Here is a 20,175-nt window from a genome sequence, read left to right as displayed (position 1 = left end):
TCCTGTTTCTGGATTTTGCCTAAGGATGGACAAGGTTTTTTGCTTCTTTACTCTTGTCAGTGCAGATCCAGAGTGGATTGCGAGAGACACAGTATCCTTAGCAGAAGTGCTCTCATCTTTCCTTTTCCTTTTTTCTTCCAGAGTATCCCCCAACCAGGAGTCAGTACCTATCACCTTGGAGGCTGTCCCGAGTGATTCTATACTAAACATCTTTCTCTTAGTTGGAGTTGCCGTCGCAACAGTCGAAGAAAAAGGATTCTTTGGATCTCGAGAGATAACCTTAGAAGAACTTTGACCTTTATCTACTTCTGGAGTTTTCTTTGCTGCTTCATCCGACTCAGTAGACTCACTACTACTGCTCTTTCCATCCCCTCAGTCTACTATCTGTATTGAAGAGCCACTTGGTTGCAAAAGTGTAGCACTTACTGGCAGAACGGGACTATGATGAGGAGAGGGAACTGGAGTAGTATGGGGAGAATGAATTGGAGAAACATGAGGTGATGGAACTAGTGTGACATGGGGGGATGGAACTGAGGCGGCCGTGCTATCCTTTGGCTCCTCCATCTTCTTTTCTTCAGCACCACTCTGGGTTCTAATGACTGGGAGGGAACCATCATGACAGGTCTTGGCTATGGGGACATTCTTGTTTGGAGGTTGATCACCTCCACCTGAAGGTTGAGCTGGCCCTTGAGTGGTAGCTATTGTTATGCCTGGCATAGCACTCTGAGATGAGGAAGGTGTTGCAGCTGTTGGAGAAGCTTGAGTGGCTGCACCTTTGCTCCAGCTCCTCTTGGTTGTCCATTCAACCCATTTCCTCGTTCTCTTGATGATTTTGGCCATCATGATATCAAAATTCTCTTCAACATCTACATACGGCTCTGAACTGATAGGAATCCCCCTTAACTTAGTTAAATATGTATTACTATACATATTTTGGCCATCGTCTTCCAAGCCTTCTACATAAAAGTTGATACCATATCTTTTGATTTGCTCCACTAAAAGCCTAGCGAAAGCACAATCTCTGCTTTCAAGCTCATCTCTATAGTCCACCCAATAATCTTCGACAGTGGTAACATGTTTGATCATGCTCCCGATTTGCAACACATCTCTTGCATACCCATTCGGGTCAAACATAGGTCTTACGACCTCATATGCCTCCAATTGATATTTAGTCTCGAATGCATTGAGCATATTTTTCGCATCAAAGCGAGACTCGCAACTGTAAGCTCCAACCTTCATAGGGAATTCATACCCCTTCTTCTTCAGGCTTGCGCTCAGCACGTTCACCTGGATCGCCTGCGTCACGATCTCTATTAGCACAATCATATCGCTCGAATACCTAGGCAGCTTCAAAGGAAATCCATCGAAAGCTGCAAGACAAAAATAGGAGAAGGATGAGAACTGGATAAAATAGTTACCAAACTGGCTAATAGCCGCCATTGCCTCCGAGCTGAACCTCCTCTCCAGGCATCCTTGGAGTTCCCTGCAAATTCTCATTGTAAATGCGTCATTAACCCTGACATATTCTGCATAACTGTTTTGGAATGTAAACATGGATAGAACTCATAGCTTTTCACATCATCAGGAAAGTTCTCTATTCAGGGAAGACTTGGCCACAATTGTAGAGATGCTAGCACATAAATCAGAAAAGAAGACATGTAAAAGGTATTGTAAAACTTCGCGGCGCTAAGGGCTCTGGATAGATGCTCACTTACCTTAGAGGCCCAATCAACATACTGTGTGTTTGAACAGATAATTTGTACCAGAAAGAAATATTGTTCAACAAAATTAAGTGCTTCTACCTCACCTTTCAATCTGTGCAAGAGAGCTAGAATGTCTACGATCTTAGGCTTGAGATTAGTGTTGAATAGAGTTTTAGGAACCTTACTCTTGGCGCCCTCCGACTTTTGAAACCAGGACCTCATAATTTCTTTTCTCTACACCATTTTCTTCAAGGAGAACTTAGACATTGCTCCTCCTACTGTCAACTCAGAAAACTCCTCACGTTCTGGAACTCAAGGGCAATTTACTACAGTTTGCCTATCAATAGAGATTAGAACTGTATGATTAGGTAGTAGAATTTGTTTGGTATGCGGGTTGTAGTCATTTATGCATTCAACAATCAACTTGGGAGCTTGAATCACCACCGGAAATCCAATTGCCTCCACTAGCCCACTTCCTCGGAGCTTCTTGGTTATAGGATGAATTGGCTCCGACCTCAACCTCCTTTGAAAATCTTGCATGTCATAGAAACGGAGCGAGGTATCTGTGTAACTCTTTAATGTGGATTTGATCCCATTAAGCTCATCAAACCTAGCAAATCACCCAGCAAATCTGGTTGCCATTTTATTTGAGGTGGAAGTCAATCGAAACTTTGAACTTGAAGGAAACGTAGAGAATAGAATTTGCAAGTATAAGAGATTCGAAAACGTTGTGCAATTCAACAATATAACAGTTCAAGAAAAAGAAGTAATTTGAAAAACTGTTATGTTTTCCTCTATATAGAGATCCTAATTCACCTGTTAATCTTCAAGATCCGTGCCACACGAGCGAATTAAAGGATAAATCCATTGGATTAGTAAATGCAGGAGTTTCTAATGAACATTTCCATGTCTTTTCACTGTTTCCATTGGCCTAATGGTAACTTTCCTTTATTTCATACTTACCTTCCTATTTTTCACCTAGTTCCGGAGAATTAAGAATAGAGTACCTTGTAAGGAAATATCCACCCAGTTAGATTCTGTTAACTACACTTTTCCAACTTCGATTAGCTTGTTTCCATTACCATCTTAAGGTATCTTACGTGCAATTTGCGTGCCCAATTTGCTTACAAAGTCAATTTCTTCATGAATGCGGAAAGCCACCTTCATGGGTTGAAAACCCGCCGAGGAGAAGGTGATTTCCGTTTTTCCGCCTATGCTTTTATTTTCGCTTTATCCTTCAAGTTAGCATACCTTTTAGTTTCAGAAAAGCTAAAAAGGACTTGTTTTTCTCTTTTACAAATGCCTTTAGCGGAAAATTGACTTCATGGGTTGAAAGCTCGCTGTGGAGAAGTCATTTTAGAATTTTTCGCTTAAGGTAATTCTGAGCATAGTTGGAAAACTCGCGAAATGCAAAAACTCGCCAAGCCCCCCAAAAGTTTAATCGGGAAAAACTCGGCGATTTAAAAAAAAAACTCGGGAAAAACTCGGGAACCTAAAAAACCGCTGAAATTTAATTAAAAATACATTTATTTTGCAAAATTTAATGAGAAGATGCATCTAATAAGTTAATTAAAGACAATACAAAAGAAAGAAACAAAGTTTAGATATATATAAATGCATAATGCGTACAAAATTGCATTCTCATGCAGAATGCTCATGGTAGGAAGCAAAATAGTAAATTACTAAATAGTTTCAATCTGTCAAACTAGAAGTAAATACTAAAAGTCTAAATACATCAATACAATGTGACAATGCCAATCACATCTTCCTCTTTCCACTTGCACTAGCAGGAAAGCGAGGGGGTCTAGTCTTAGAAGAAGTGCCCCGCACTGGGATAGGGCGTGAGCTGCGTGACTGTGAACTCTGTGGCTGTGCCCCCTCGCTCGACGTCCCTACTGACTGGCTCAGCGTCCTAGAAGAGGATGCATCTCCTCCTAATGGTAATGTCTGATCCTCGCTTGAATCATCATCATCCTCGTCCTCATTCTCAATGTCATCCATAGTGAACTGAAAATCAGTGTCAACCTCCCCCTCCATGGCCTGCCTCTCCAAATCAGCGATCTCATCTGGTGTAAAAAATGGACTTGGCTCCTGTGCTGTCCAATCAGAATAAGGATCTATCTCATCTAGATCAAGCGGACCAGGTAGTTCTAAGAGCTGTGACTTTTTTATGTGCAACTTAAGATTATAGTGCACATAAACAAGGTCATTAAGCCGTTTTTGAGTCATTCTGTTTCTTTTCTTTGTATGGATGGACTCAAATAAGCTCCAATTGCGCTCACAATGGGATGAGCTACAAGGTTGGGATAGGACTCTGAGAGCAAATTTCCTTCAATTGGGGGTATTGCCACCCCAACTTGCCCACCAAGCATCTGCAAAACAAAATTAAAAAAGTTATAAAGCAATAAAAAACAAAATCAGAAGCACAACTTATCAATTAGCAAAAGTTTTAAAGTTTGACGCTTTACCTGGTGCTTGAGTAGATCTTGCTCTCTTTGCTAGCATAGAAGAGAACAAAGGACCCCTTGATTCCACATAGATTTGTTGTTCGGTCACAATAAGGTCTCTCTCCTCTTCACTTGATATCATTCTCTCAATGCATTTAGAGAGACCTTCCATGACCTCTCCATTAGGATCTGAGTAGGAATCATCAACCTTAAAACAAATAGAAAATGATATCAAGTCTTACTACACAACCTTAAAAAGTAAAGTAAAATAAAGACTTATTAAAATCCCAACTTCAAGGACAATCAATTATCATAGTACCTGAATTTGGGATTGAGGAAGTAGCCTGCTGCATGAATAGGTTGGTGGAGCATATTGTTCCACCTCCTATCAATTATTTCCCAAATGGGGTCAAATCTGAGACTGTCCCCGTGATAGTAACTTCTAACAGCCTCTTTCGCCCTATCCATGGCCTCATAAAGACCTCCCATTGGGGATTGCTGCCCATCACATGTGCGCAAGACTAGAACCAGGGGCAGAGACATCTACATTTGAAATTTGAAAAATACAAATTAGTTAATAACATAGTAAGTTATGAATTGAAAATGAAACTTGAATAAACTAAAAATATAATGAAGTTACCTCCACAATCTCCTTAGCCTTTGCAAAAAAGCTATCATCAAAGACTATTCGTGCCACAGCTTCTCCTTCAGGCTTCTTTGAGTAAGGTGAAGCAACCCAATCAGCACACACAAACATTTGCTTCAAAGCCAATATGTGGTCAAGAATACTTTGCAACGTCAAGAAGACCGTTGCAAACCTTGTCATAGCAGGTCTCATCAAATCTTTGCCTTTAGTGGCTTTTCTCATCAAACTGAGAACTCATGGGTGATTATAGATATATTTCGTGACTCGCCTAGCATCTTCCACAACTGGACTCACCCAATCAAGTTTTCCTATGTCCTCCAAAAGAAGGTCAAGGACATGTGCTGCACAAGGTGACAAAAAAAGTGTGGGATGCCTCTCTTGGAGGATTCTACCTAAAAGATTAGCAAAAAATCAATAATCAGTAACAAACTTTCCATATTTAGTATTTACAAATTACATCAAATCTAAATTGAATAATACCATAGCATTACATTCATGATTCATATTGATTCAAATATAAAAAATTAAATCTACCTGCTGCCACATATGCTGCTGTATTATCTGTGATTATTTGCACCACATTCTCTATTCCCACCTCCATGACAACATTCTCCAACATTAAAGCCAATGTGGCTGCATTTTTCACTTTGTTGGAGGCATCGACAGATTTCCAAAACACCACATCATCTTTGCAAGCAATCAAGAAGTTAATAATGGTTCTACTTCTTCCATCTGTCCACCCATCAGATAAAATGGTGCAGCCATACTTCTTCCACTCTTTCTTTTGGTCTTCTATCAACAATCTTGCCCTACCAACCGCTTTGTCAAGCAACCTACAAAATTTAAGTGTAATATTAAATAAAGTGTAAGTGTTAGTAAAAAATTAGGAAATAAGTTATAACAATTAAGATTTAAAATATAACAATGAACTAAAGTGAATCTCAATTATTTACAATTACTAAATAGTAAAATACTAACCTTTCACTCATATCCTTGCGATTAGGCGGCTTGTACCCTTTGCCTGATATTGTCATTGCATTCACCATATTGACCCAATAGGGACTATCAGCGGCATTCATTGAGATATTGTTGAAAAACCAAAAATCAGCTGCTGCAATATCAGTTTGCTCATGCACCTCTTTAAACCATGCAGTGCCCTCTAATGATGGCTGTGCTCCAGGTGTGTTCTTGGGCACAAAATAACCACCTATCCCTGATGGGGATCTGGATGGTGATGATGAAGAAGTAGGAGATGTAGAAGAAGTGGAACCGGTAAAAGAGAAATTTTGTTTGCGGGTCCGTGGGCCACGAAGAGATCCTGGTATGTTCTCAAGTGCTTCTTCTTCCTCTTGCATATCAAAAGGAGCTCCTTCAGATTCAGCTATGGCTGCCCTCATAGCTATTTTTGCCCTCTCCCTATTCAATTTTTTCTCTTCAGCAGCTGCAAGTAGGGCATGGATGAATCTTTTTTCTTCATCAGTTACCTTGAGACAAGGATTTGAGTCATGTTTCTTTATGCCTGCAAGGTGGTATTTGAGGCGGTTTATGCCTCCAGAAATAATTCTCTCACAGGGAATGCATATCACCTTCCCAATATCATTTGGATTTGGAGCTTCATAGGCATACCGCCATGCCTTATCTCTTGTATTTTTAGGCCGAGTGCCTATATACCCAGATGGGCATGGTGTTTGTGGCCACTCTTCTTGTGGGTTTGTCATTTTTTTAATGGTTGACCGCTGCCCTACACATAAATATATAGAGAAATGAATAAACAAAGTTAGAACTTAGAAGCTAGGGTTTCAAATGATTCAAACTTCAAACTTGAACCATATCCTTAGCAAACAACAAACTTCAACCATATCCTTAGAAGCTAGGGTTTCAAATGATTCAAAATGATTTTAAATGATTTGAAAACATTTACAAAAAACAACAAAAACAAAAGAACATTTGTTATAAAACTATAAAAAGTTTTCAAACTATGATAAGATGAACATACCTGGAAAGAAATTTGTCTTCTAAAATCGGTTAGAATCCTCTACAATCCACTCAAATCCGCCTTGAATCACTTGCAATCAGCCAAGAATGCCTCCAAACCTTCTTCTCTTCACTCCTCAAGGTTCTAAACAATGCAAATACAAGAAAGAATGAGAAAAAACACACTCACTGCCGCTTAAATCCTCACAGGCCGCGTTCACCAGTAAATCGCGAGTTTTTAGGAAAAACTCGCCGAGTTTTTGCCGACTACTCACCGATTACTCGGCGAGTTTTTACCAGATTGCCGAGTTTTTAAATCGGCGAGTTAACTGGTTAAAAACTCGCCGAGCTAGGAAACTTGGCGAGTTTTAAAAACTCGCCGAGTTTTCCATCTATGATTCTGAGCACCATGATGAATCCCGAATGTTTTCCAAGGCGGAATACTGTGATGAAAATAAGGCTTATCCATAGAACAACTCATTCTCTTCTTGCTTTAGTCCGCAAGCCACATTTATTAACCTCTGCGAAAAATCATCTTCATGGGTTGAAAACCTGCTGAGGAGAAGGCGATGTTTGATTCTCCGCAAGCTTCATTTTTTTCACATGTAAATCATGATAAGCCACGAACAAGTCCATCATTGAAAATAACTTTGTGAACTGCAAGAATCTCCATCGAATTAGGTTCTAGACTACCCACAAACTCATGACATTGAGGAAAACCCACCTGGCCATGTGATGAAGGAGAAGGGAAAAATGGATAATCCGATGGAGAAACTTTATACCTAAGAAAGAAAGACTAGACCTAGACATACCTAGACCAAACTAAGACACAAAATTTTCCACTTTGCAAAATGGGTACAGGATGAAAAGTGGGGTAACATAATGTAAGTCAAAGAACTACATGTATGTATTAAACGAGAAATTCATGCTAAACTTATTATTTTTAGTCTTAGAAGGATGCCTGGATGTAATCAGATTGCTTGAACACCAATTCTCAATAGGCTCTCTCAAAGTTTATAGATCATGCCCTTAAGCCTTTCTTGGGACAATGCCCTCAAGGCACTCATGGTTACTGATCCCCACCCTATTTTGGGAATAACCTATTGACTGGAATTCAACCTAGCCTCTCCCTGAATATGTCTACAAGATAATAAAACTAATATTAAGTTTAGCCTGTATACCCGATGTTAAATATATTAACTATACATAATAAGAGTTTCAGGTTCATATACGTACCTGCTATATAATTGTATATTTATATTGCAACAGTTGATTCTTTGTCTTGGTATTACTCAGTCTAATTTTTAACAAAATACTGAAATATATATATATATATTTGTATTTTTGTAGTATTGCAGAACAATACACTACTGTTTCAAGTAAGATCCACCAGTTTAGTTAGTATCATTTGGTTATTATGGTTTGACAAGTCTTATTGATTTGTCATATTTGCTGATTAAATCTATCTTTGATAACCTTTACCGTATTTAGTAGTGTTTAATAGTTAGTCTTAGTAGACTGTCAACGCCTTGGTCTACATGGACTGTGGTCTGAGAAATATGTGGAGCTAAGAGAAAAAGGTGGGAAACGTCTAATCAACTTTGATTGTTGCTACAACTAACTATAACTTATTCCAAATTGCAGTCCTAATGTAACTTGACTTCCAATTTGCTTATATGCAATTACAAGTTACAATTTACATGTAAAATGTTTATTTTCAATTACAACTTTTCATCAACATGTAATTTGTCGAAGAGATTACATCCTATAAATAAAAAGTGGGAAAAAAACGAATTGTCTTGAGACACTCGACACTCTTCTCTCTTGTTCATGAAGGCTTGATATTTGTGAATTGATTCACAGTTTCACACACTTCTTCAGGATTAGGCACACTTGTGTTCTTTGCCACCAGAGTTGTCTTAATAATTGCATTTGAACACCTAGTGATTTCTTGTTTCAATTTTAGGTACTTTCAGATTTCAGTTTGACAAGTTCCACAAAACTAATAAATTGATCAGGAATTAAAAGTTTATATCTACTACTGATTCACGCCCCCCTTCTCAGCAGTAGAATTGTGTTCTAAAAATCCATCTTCTGCAAATTTTTAAAGAAATCTCTCACTACAACCCTTTTTAAGAGTGCACACTTTCTACTTGTGCATTTTTTGTCTTCCAAAATGTGTTTATCTCTTCATGATGGTGCTCACCATATATAACTTTACCCTAAAGCTTAGAAGGGCACTTTCCCATCCATTGTTATGTAAATTTTTGTCTTAGAACTGTCTTGCTTCTCTCTAACAAGGTAGATGACTTCATATTGCAAGCAATTAACTCAAAGTTAATATTGTATCCACTCGATGTGGTGCATGCTGCTCAAGTGCATTTAATATTAATCTGTTTCTTCATTGATCAAACTTTGGTCTTTGCCTTGATGTATGCATTTGAAAGTTTTTTTTATTGGCCTTGCAAAGATTGGGCAAAGATGGCAAAAACTACAAGGTAGATGGTCTTGAAGCTTTCAAACGAGTCATGATTTCACAAAAGGACAAGGGTTTAGCTTGAAATTTTACAAAGGAAAAAAATATTTAATGGGTACAAGAGATTCAAGGTAAGGAAAAGACTGGACATGTGAAGAGAGATGAAGGCTGGCTCTAAGTTTTAATCTAAGTCATATGGATAAAAATTTATCCGCTTAAGTGATGTTATGGTTAATTGATGTATTAAACAAAGGAGATGAAGGCTCCTTAAATAGATTTACAAGGACGATGTTTCTAAAAGAAACAATTGTGTACTGAAGACAAAGAAGGAAACTTCTCAAAGCAACTAAGATGGCCATTAAAGAAACATTGTAATATCGAGATAAGTGAAAGGGCTAGTACAAATTGTAATGGTATATGTGGAAGAATTTTTAGGACTGACTCGCGGTACTTGGGTGATGCTAGGATACATCTTTGGGAGACTCTCTAAACATACACAGGTTGTAATCTGTCTGGTTGGATCTCTTAGGAGGCAACCATGGATATTGGATCCTCTTCTAATGGGACATCACAACAACCTTGTCTGGAACAAGATAATGAGTAGAATAAAGATACCCTAGTGTTTCTTGCTGAGATTGACACAGCCTCCCTGAAATATCTCCATCCGTGTGAGTAATTTTGCTATCCAAGGAGCTCTTAACTCTTTAATTCCTGAAATAGGTAGGAAAGAGCTAATAAATTTGGTTCTTTGTGCCACATGGAAAACCCTAATCCTCAATATGATACCTTTTAGGAGGTAAAGAACCAAGCATCCTTTAGCAAAGGTATACTTCTAGTATCTCGTGGTGGATGTGAAACTCAATAATAAATGATGTGCAGTTGGTCTTCTTTCTACTGATTAAGAGAGGCAGAATATAGGCTGATTTTCCTAATTGAGAATTTTTAGTTTCTACCATAACATAAAACGTAGTATGCTATATTTATCTGAATGGCTTCATTTTCATAATTTTGACTGCACATTTTTTATTGCTTACAATTCCTTTCATAGGAATGTTTTGCTTCATATTAGTTGGCTTTGTATATGTTTCATTGCTTGATTGACTCCTTTCTTTTTGGATTGTATTACTTCTTATGTTATATGTGAGTAATGTTTTTGAGTCTTCAAAATTATTCTCTGTTGGATCTCTTGTTTACAATCACAATCATGCTGTGTTTGTTCCTTTGTCCTACTTTGGCTGTTTTGTGTGTCAATATGATGCATTCATTATGAGGTTAGCATAGTTGACTATATATGATCTATTTTCCTTTATTCTATCTGTAAAAATGAATTATAAGTGGCAAATGTTCTAATGACAAAATAGAGATGTTTTGGGCAAGTAAATATCTTCTGTGACACAATGCTGATTCATTTTCTTTTTCTTGTTGTGCTTCAGTACTCTTATGAATTACTGCTACAACATTTGCACAAAACCGATTCTATGGTTATGCTCGGAGTCATTAATGAACGGATTAATCTGCAAGGCAAGCAGATCGCTTGCACCCTATTCTCATTTTTTCATGCTTATCTTAGTCAGAATCCTTTGTTTTTATTGTTGTGCCTTCATTTTACTTTAAGGGATTATTTATATTTTCAAATAATATTGATCTTTTGCTTAACAGTACCACCTGGACAACCATGTTCAAATTCGGAGGAGGTAGAAGTTGTAGCACTAACTGGCAGTAGTCAAGAGGCAGTTGAACAAATAAATCAAAAGGAAATCCATTGGGGGGTAAGCTTAGGTGTTTTAAATCGGTGAAAGTATTTTTTTTTGAATATTTTTCAGTCAATGAACAACCACTAGAAGCATACCTGTAGAGTTTTGTGGATTTGTAACCTCAGTGTAAAATAAACGACTTCTTGATGTAGAAGCATCTAGATTTTGTATGATTTTCCTAAATGCATGTTTGGTACTTTGTATGTTTGTAAAGAAACATGAAGGAATTGCATTTGTAGTCTCTTGACATTTGGAGACCTTCCCAGATGCCTATCTCAGGTGAGGGCAGGTTTCCGATATGGGAGTCAAGTGCTAGGCGTCAGAGTATGAGTCTTTGGATAGCTATGTTGTATGTTAATGACTAAGATTTTTAATGTTATATAGTCAACAATCATGTTTGAACTTTGAATTAATTTCACTTTGAATTGTCGCAATTATATATGTAAATTTTTAAAGATTGGTTGTTCAGGGACCACAGTTCCTGTAAGCTTTCAGATCTGGAAGTAGTTATTATCTCATGCTTGTTATGCCATATATCACAAATTATCAATGGAGAGGGTCACGTGGTGAGATTAAAAGTATATAATGTAGGGATACTGGTTATGAATCTATGATTTAATCCATCCTACAAAGTGTGTTATTTATTAAGTGAGCCAAATAGTGTTTGATGGTGTTCTTACTGTCATTTAATAATAGTGGTGTTCTGGAGTTGAACTGTTGAACAATTTGCATAATGTATTCATGAGAGGAACTCCATTTATGGTAATAATGAAATCCATCAATTGTTATGTATTTTTCAATTTTATTTCCTTGACAAGGAACGGGAGCTATTCCTAAGTTGTAACAACTAAGAAATATTAACAGTTTGCATCCACTTTTTTTTTTTTCATTTAGTTATGATCATTGCGATGTTGGACAATGAAAGCTAAGTTGCAATTATTATTGGTCTTAGTAGCATAGGTAGTTTAAGTACTTTTCATGTGGATGATATCAAACTTGTAATGCATTGACAGTATTTTCTCATAGCTGGATGAGCTATTCATATCCAACAGTATTTGATAGCTTCATGCTTTCTACATGCATTGTGGTTATTCCTCTTTAATGTTTAATAAATTAATTGTTCTCATGACTGGAGGGGCTATACATATCCAGCAATATTTGATAGTTTGATGCTGTCTACATGCTTTTTGGTTATTCATTTTAGTTTTTAATTGAATAAAAATCTTATTTCTATCACATGATTGTTCTTACCACAGGTCCTTGAAGACTCCTTGGAGGAGAGATTGGAGAAAGAGATCTTGGCTGCCGAGGCTGATAAGGCTGAAGCAGAAGATAAAGATGGACATGGAGAAGAGAGTAAGGTTGGTAGGAGATGGTCTGGTCGTGTTGAGAATATTTATGATTAATTTCCATGGTATTTTAATAAGAGTGGTTATATTTTGGAGATCTTATTGCAACACAATATACTTATTAGTTTTTTTCAATCATGCAACCATTTAGGTTTTTTTTTTCAAAACAATGGAAAAAGGTTGTGCACCAAAAAATTGTGAAATCATATAATCCAAAGGTGATAAAGGTATTTTTTTCCATTCCCCGGGTCAACCAAAACCTGAGTTACAACTGTTATAACTCGAGAGAAATGAACATAAAAATTCTTTGACATAGCCAAAAGCATTGACTTACTAGTGGAATCTTCTTGTACAAAAGCAACATGTATGTTTGAGGCATACAAAGGACTACTTTGATCTCATGAACACCATCTTAGAAATTATTAATTTACCTTGTTTTAAGCAGGTTCATTGATTCAACATGAAATTTGGCTACATATTTCTAAAGAGTTGTCTTTTTGATTGAACATTTGAGATGCAACCATCTTCTTTGGAAATAGTATCTTGAATCTTACTCCACTTATTATATCCAGCTTTCTCTTTTTTTGTTCTGTAAAAGGCCAAATTTCTGTTCTGTGCAGGCACTGGTAGGAAAGAACAGAGTAAAGAAAAACTCCGTCCTGCCCAGGACTAATTCAGTCCTGATACCATAAAACAGAAAAGATATAAGGACCGCTCTGGACTAGTGGGAAAAGGAAGTCAGAAACCTTAATACAAGTCCAGTCTGAAAAGAGTTACAAAATCAAGGAGACCTTAATACAAGCCCAGTCTGAAAAGAGTTACAAAATCAAGGAGACCTTAATACAAGCCCAGTCTGAAAAGAGTTACAAAATCAAGGAAGCTTAATATCTCGCCCTGGAGCCCTAGGTGCATTAGGAGACATCAAAATGCTCCTTTACATGTCCAGGATAAAGAATTATCTCCACCTAAGGGGAATTACCTAAATCTATAAAGAGAACATTATAAAAATCCAAGATTCAGTTCTCATTCTGTGGCTTCTCTCATAGCATGGAATCTAACCTCAAACATAAAATCTATCACTTGTGCCACGAGATGGGTCAGCCGAGAAAAAGAGCAAACCTACAAAGTCAGTTAATTTTGTTCTTATGGCCAACATTCACATTGTGTTTGAACCTCAAGCATATTCAGAGGCCAAAGGAGTTCAAGAGTGGGAACATGCCATGACATCTGGACACCAATCTTGCTAAAGAATAACTCTTGGGTCCTTTTTGATCATCCATTAGGAAAGAAACCCATTGGCTGCAAATGGATTATAGGTATGCAAAGCCAAGCTAGCACTGTAGAAATTGCCTTTTTTTCATGCATAAAAGTTGTCGGCCATTTTTGAACGTGCCAATTCCTAAATACAAATGTGGTGGTAATTTGGATAACTACAAAGCTCGTTTAGTTGCAAAGGGCTTTTCGCAACATTAGGACATTGATTATGAGTAGACTTTTGCTCCTACTGCAAAGATGAGCACAATCAGATTAGTCCTAGCCATGGCAACAAAGTTTGGTTGGAAGGTCCATCAGATGGACGTCAAGTGTGCTTTCCTTAATGGTGACCTACAAGAAGAGGTCTACATTACACAACCTCTTGGTTTCAAGGTTGCTGGTAAAGAACATCAAGTTCTCAAATTAGTAAAAGCTCTCTATGGATTGAAGCAGGCCCCTAGGGCATAATACATGAAAATTGATAAGTACCTTGGTGATCGAGGCTTCCAGAGGAGTTCTTTAGACTCAAATTTGTACATCAAGACTATTGACAGTGTCATTATCCTTCTGATTATTTAGGTGGATGATTTGATCGTCACTAGCAGTTTGACATCTTTGATTTAGGGAATCAAATAGAATTTACGCTAGTCTTTTGATATTACTGACCTTGGGCTCATGCTTTATTACCTAGGCATTGAGGTTTGACAACAGTCTTCTGGTATATTCATTTCTTAGTCCAAATATGCCAGGGCTCTTTTAGACAAATTTTGTATGCAGAATTGCGAGCTTGCATCTACACCCATAGAGAAAGGTGTTAATTTATCAACCAAGGCTGATTCTCCTCCCGTTGATGATACTACATATAGGCAAGTAGTAGACAACCTCATCTACCTCTCTGCTACTAGACTTGATATGCGCTTCACAGTTAGCTACATCTCACGCTTTATGTCAACTCCCAAGGCTGAACATTGGATGGCAGCAAAGTTTATGCTTCGTTATGTGAAGGGTACTACAGATTATGGACTTCATTTCTCTCAAAGTTCTTATCCTAGACTCAGTGGGTTAGCAAATTCAGATTGGGTAGACTCTGTTGATGATAAAAAGTCAACTTCTGGATATGTGTTCTATTTGGGATCTAGTGTCGTCACATGGACTAGCAATAAGCAACAGGCAATTTATCTCTCCTCCACAGAGGCTAAATACAGAGGGAATGTTAAGGCAAGATGTGAAGTTGTTTGGCTTCGTCAGATGCTTGGGGATATGTAGATGTCACCAACAGGACCAGCCACTTTGTTTGTTGATGTTAATGTTATAATTCTATTGGATAAATTATATTATATATATGAGATATATAATATATGAAAAATATTATATATGGAATAATTAACTTATATTAAGAGTGATATATATATATATATATATATATATCTTATTATATAATCATTATAATATATTGAGGGTATATTAATTGTGTTATAACTAATGTAAGTTAATATATTAAAGAGACATGTCTCTTCAAGAGGCATGCCTCTTTATATCACATATATATTCATTCGTATAGTAACTTGGAAAACACGTAAAATATCTAGAAGTGCTATTACAAGTTATAGAACAGATTAATGGATCCTATTTCACTAACATGATATCAGAGCAGTGTTATGATTGGAATGCTAGATCAGATACTTGATTTTAGAACTTGTTAAATCAACAAAAGAAAAATTATTTACACTAAGACTTTTTAGATCTTATTTTACACTTTACCTTGATTGGCTGCTCACGATGTAGAACATAGTTTGCCAGCTCACGATGTAATTCACAGGCCCGACTGATCTTGTTGCAAATTTTCTAGACAACTTTATAATGGACATTATTGTTAGTGTTTAATCAAGACTGGAGGGTCTCACCTCCACTTCTAGAGTATGGATGTTCTTCCATGAATAGTGAAAGACCTATTTGCTTTTGTAAGACCTATCCAATCGGAGGCATATAATCCACGATTATTTGTAATGATAATCTGAAAAGGAAAAGAAACCAACAACAAAGTAAAATTGAAAGTTGTGAAAACAAGTTATTACTGCAAGACTTGAACACCCATCTTGGGTAGGTTTGGATGGAGTTCCAAGTAGGTGATTTAGCTAAGACAATGTTGTGAGGAGTGAGTTTTGTGACATCTTATGATATGCCGTAACATTAACGTTTGAACCCTCTCTTTAGAAGCCCAATCAGAAGTAGTAAGAGAAGGCCCTCGAGCCACTGAGCCAAAGAGGACTGTCAGACGAACTAAGGAGTCAAAAAGGGACAACTTGGATGAAATATCCTAGAAATGATATTTGAAGCATTGTCTTTCCAGCAAAGTCAGGGAACCCATTCCCTTACTAACTCTGGATTGAATGGCTGGTCTCAAGCTAAAATGCGGCCTCGAGAACTTCACACCAAGATACATATAAGAGGAAGTAATCTCAACCTCATGACCCTGAAAGAAGAAATGAAGATGAGAGGTCTTTAAACAGTTAAAGACCATAACCCGAGTCTTAGAAAAATTCATCACAAGCTGTCGCTGATCACAAAAAGAAGCCAAACCATTAAGGAGTCTCTACAAGCTGTCGAGAGAAGAGGCCAAGAGAGCCACATCATCAGCGGGAGAATGGAGATCAAAGCTTGATGTAAATAGCACCCATCACCCGGTTGAGAGGAGTTCACAAGAAAATCCTCCAACTCATCAATATATAAGCCAAACAGTGTAGGAGAAAGATGACAACCCTGCTTCACTCCAATGGTACTTTGAATCGGAACAGAAAAACCCTCTGGAGTCCTAAGCCTACTGGTTACCTTCTCATAGCCTCATAATAGCAGTCTGTAACATATCTGAGATCCCAACCTCCTGAAGTCTCTGAAATAAGGCCAACCTGGGCACAAAATCGAAAGCCTTACGGAAGTCCACAAAACAACAATATACCTTCTAAGAGCGGTGCCTAGTCTCCTCATTGATAGCCCGCAGCGTGAATACATGGTCCATAGTCTGATAGTTTGCCCAAAACCCAACCTGCCCTTTAGCTCTACAACCTCTTCTATCAAGTTCATTAGAGGTGTTTAGAGCAGTAGCATATAGTTTGGCAAAAGTATGCCCGATCATAATAGTTCTATAGTTACCCGAATCAAAAGTAGGCCCAGACTTATGAATAGGGTAAACCACATGTCTAGACCAGGACTTAGGAAACCCAGTGCAAACCACTTTATTAAATAGTATAGGAAGGTAAGATCCAAGAACTGAAGCACCAAGTTTGAAGAGTTCTTCTTGGAAACCCTCTTCATCATCTACTCTACTGCATCTCAAAGATTTGATAACCTCAATAATATTGGAGTAGGTGAACAAATGGTAGTAAGGAGGTGGAGGGGAGTGAAGAGGTGGCTGCGTAGGAATGTCGTGAAGCGTAATGATATGGGAGGTCAGAGAGTGGAGGACAGGGGGGAGCACCACGGGACAAGTGTATGCCAAAAGATCTAGCGATTCTGAATAGCGTGGAGCAAAGGGTTCTGCATTGAAAAGAGGCAAAAGAATGTTTCTTGTGGTGAAGAAAATAGAGGTATGAAAGGCGTAGACGGGTGTAGGCAGGAGACTGAGTCTCACGAGCGACGCGAACCGAGCGATGAAAAGCTTTGCAATTAGTATCAAACCATTTATTCATAGGACAAGTATTCCAACGTTTAGCTCTGGGAGAGGGAGGGGAATGGCAAGGAATGGAAAGGAGAGCAGAATCCTAGATGGCAGAGGCAAGTGAATCAAACATGTTAGATGCAGCAAGCGACTCACTAAAACTAGCAGGTGTCATAAATCTCCTAAGGTGATAAGTGAAAAGTTCACCATCGCTTTCGAGGTAATGAAAGCGAGTAGGAAAGGAGACAGGATCAGCCGGGCAGTGAGAAGACTAAAGGTAGTGCAACAGGTGGGGTGAAATGCACAAAGAAATGCTAAGAAGAGCATGATCAGCCAAGGGGAGATGCGAGATGATGAAACTGCAAAATGGAAGAAATGAAGGAATGAGAGAAAATGATATAGTCCACAATACTTGCACCACCACAGTGTGGCCAATAAGTAAAGAGGTCTGAACCAGGAAGGAAGGATAAACCATTCAGAAGACTCACAGAGCTGGAGGAGGTGATGGCCATAAATTGAGAGCAGTCCAAGGACATCCTCTGAGGTGTGCTGAAGTCCCATAGTAGTCGGATCTAACTCAAAAGTGCAGTTCGAATCAAAACCACAATCATGCAAAGGAGTTTGAAGATCCCTGGTTCTAGCATTGAAGTCCCCAAGAATAATAATGTTGCCCAAAGCCTCAAATTGTGTAATGCTCTCCTGAAGGTCGCAGAAAGGATCTCCATTCTCTGGGTCATGAATGGCATAAGGAGAGGTGGCCGGTGGAAAATAAAAAACCGCAATAAAAATATCTCTCTGTCAGAATTTTCGCCGACCAATCCGAACCCACATAAATCTGGCAAAGGCGTCAGAGTGAACAACTGACGTGAAACTGTAAATATCATCACGAACCAAGCAAGCAACACCCTCTGACCCATGGACCCCACCAGAATTCTAGACATCCTCTCTACAAACTGACAGCCATTGATAACCAGGATAACCTGGAAGAGGGTGCATGGGGCTCTCATGAGTCTCAGTAACGGCCAAAATATTTGAGAACCCCACCGCATCTTGAAAAAGACCAAGTAATGACCATAAAGAGCCATTACCATTCCAGTAGTTGACAAGAAGAGAAGGGGGCTTCCTCCTATCAGAAGAGAAAATGCAATACAAGCACTTGTGAACCGAAATGTCTCAGGACCGTCAACATGTGAAGAAAGAGTGGTGTTGTTGATCGCTTCTCCTGACTGTAGTGAGTAGAAGAATCAAAGATATCCAACACATGTGAGCATCATGAGTGCCCTAAGATGAGAGTTATAATCTTGTAGTAGGAATAAGAACTATTATGGTAGCCCTATATTGTTGGACAATTAATAGAGACTCGTCCAATCTAATACAATAAGAATATATAAAGATTGTATGGGTGCAATTACATCGCTATCCTTGTAATAGATTGAAATCTTCATATTGAGTGCAGCTACATTACATTGATTTTCAATGGTACTTATCGTAGATGTGGAAAATTAGTAAGGCATAAAATTATAATCCAAAAGAAGGAAAGTTAGCAAATTCCTCTTTTCCAATGATATATATTTATGCATAGCATTAAGAGATAAATAGTATTCGAAACCTGTTTGATCGAAAGAAAGCACTGACCAAATTAACATTTATGAATGCCAGTGTTTGGAGGGGACTACAAATTATCAATGAGACTATTGTATATGTTTAATATCTACTAAATGTCCTGGTATTCTACAAATTTGACAATGTTGCCTCTCTATATGCCAAAAATGGTGATCGATTCAGCAATTGTAACGTCTTTGAATAATTTGGAATCGCAGTGTATCAAACTGAATTCGTTGTCACGGGTATGTGGGTACACTGAATGTATTCATAATGCTCGATCCTCAGATGTAGTATCTCTGCAATTTTCAAATATCTTGTATTAAATTCGATGAGGATTCTATGCAATAATTCGGTCTCTATATTACATGAAGAAAGTTTGATCGTCAATGATACTGATGTTTAATATCGTTCTTCTTGATGTTTTCAATGTCAAGTATCTAATTGTATATCTTGAGTACAATTTTGATGCATATATTGAATCTTGGATTGACTCAAGATGTTTTTTTTGTTTGATGTAAATTGGGGGATCATTCCTTAATGTTTTATTATGGAAATTCACCATCTATTTCAACATGCCCTAAAGTTTACAATTGATGTATAGACCACGTTTGAGTGCATACAACTATGAATGATGTCGCTTGCTAGAATGAATGTACGCATAGAATGCAAGCATAGAATTCAGTCGAAGGAATGAGCTTGGATTACAAAGATCATTTTCTACACAGAGATCGTGTTTTGTGTGTAGATTTTGTTTTATGAAGGATTTTGTAGGGATCACCTTGAAATACAAATTTCTACAGATGGATATGAAGACCTTACAAAATTATGGACACAAACTTTTTGTTGTTAAATTACATTCATTTCAAAATATCAAATAGAATTGGCAATACAAAGGTACCAATCAACAACTACCAGGAAGGTCATATAAAGGCATCGAACATAGTTAGCTGGTATAAGAATGGGAATTTCACATTGCAAGGGGGAAATAGTAAACAATGTTTATTCCCATTTGAAACATCTTTAAAGGAGAGATGTTCCATCTCAAATAAAATAAGAAGGCATTTTGTGATTCAATGTCTATGGACCTTCATGTGCAGATAAGTATTTCTCAACTTTTAGTATTACACTTATCTACTTATTGTAGTCTCTCTCTTATTTGTACTTCTATATGTGCTATAAAGAGTCATTTGCCTTAATCTTTTCCTTTGTCTCTGAGGATGTCCTTGCAGGAGAGAAGATTGAAACATTAGGCATGCTACCAAATATTGTACAAACTCAATCTTATGATAGTTACTCCAAAGAGGCTGTGATT

The 20,175-nt window shown here is 37.7% G+C and overlaps 2 protein-coding genes across 3 annotated transcripts in view; one reads left to right on the top strand and one right to left on the bottom strand.

Moving 5' to 3' along the window:
• The window catches only part of TAF5 (TBP-associated factor 5), a 195,178-nt gene that overhangs the window by 93,659 nt on the left and 81,344 nt on the right, over positions 1-20,175 (top strand). For both annotated transcript variants that reach the window (XM_089793024.1, XM_089793023.1), the window contains exons 6-8: positions 10,680-10,767; positions 10,906-11,015; positions 12,257-12,361. In XM_089793024.1, coding sequence (XP_089649150.1) covers positions 10,680-10,767; positions 10,906-11,015; positions 12,257-12,361 — 303 coding nt within the window. The remainder of the gene's footprint in view (positions 1-10,679; positions 10,768-10,905; positions 11,016-12,256; positions 12,362-20,175) is intronic.
• LOC149549748 (uncharacterized) lies at positions 3,289-5,928 on the bottom strand. The gene is made up of 3 exons (XM_089794958.1): positions 4,791-5,928; positions 4,172-4,693; positions 3,289-4,075 (listed from the first exon to the last, which is right to left on the bottom strand). Exon 3 carries the CDS (start codon positions 3,930-3,932, stop codon positions 3,462-3,464), a length of 471 nt encoding a protein of 156 aa, XP_089651084.1. The 5' UTR covers positions 3,933-4,075; positions 4,172-4,693; positions 4,791-5,928; the 3' UTR covers positions 3,289-3,461.

The sequence above is a fragment of the Cupressus sempervirens genome, chromosome 7 (assembly GCF_028749045.1).
Source record: "Cupressus sempervirens isolate cs-2001-9-10 chromosome 7, ASM2874904v1, whole genome shotgun sequence".
Taxonomy (NCBI): Eukaryota; Viridiplantae; Streptophyta; class Pinopsida; order Cupressales; family Cupressaceae; genus Cupressus; species Cupressus sempervirens.
This window is presented reverse-complemented; position numbering and strand designations above follow the sequence as displayed.

Coding starts and splice junctions, on each gene's coding strand:
- LOC149549748 (XM_089794958.1), bottom strand. CDS start 3,932: ATGACTCAAAAACGGCTTAATGACCTTGTTTATGTGCACTATAATCTT.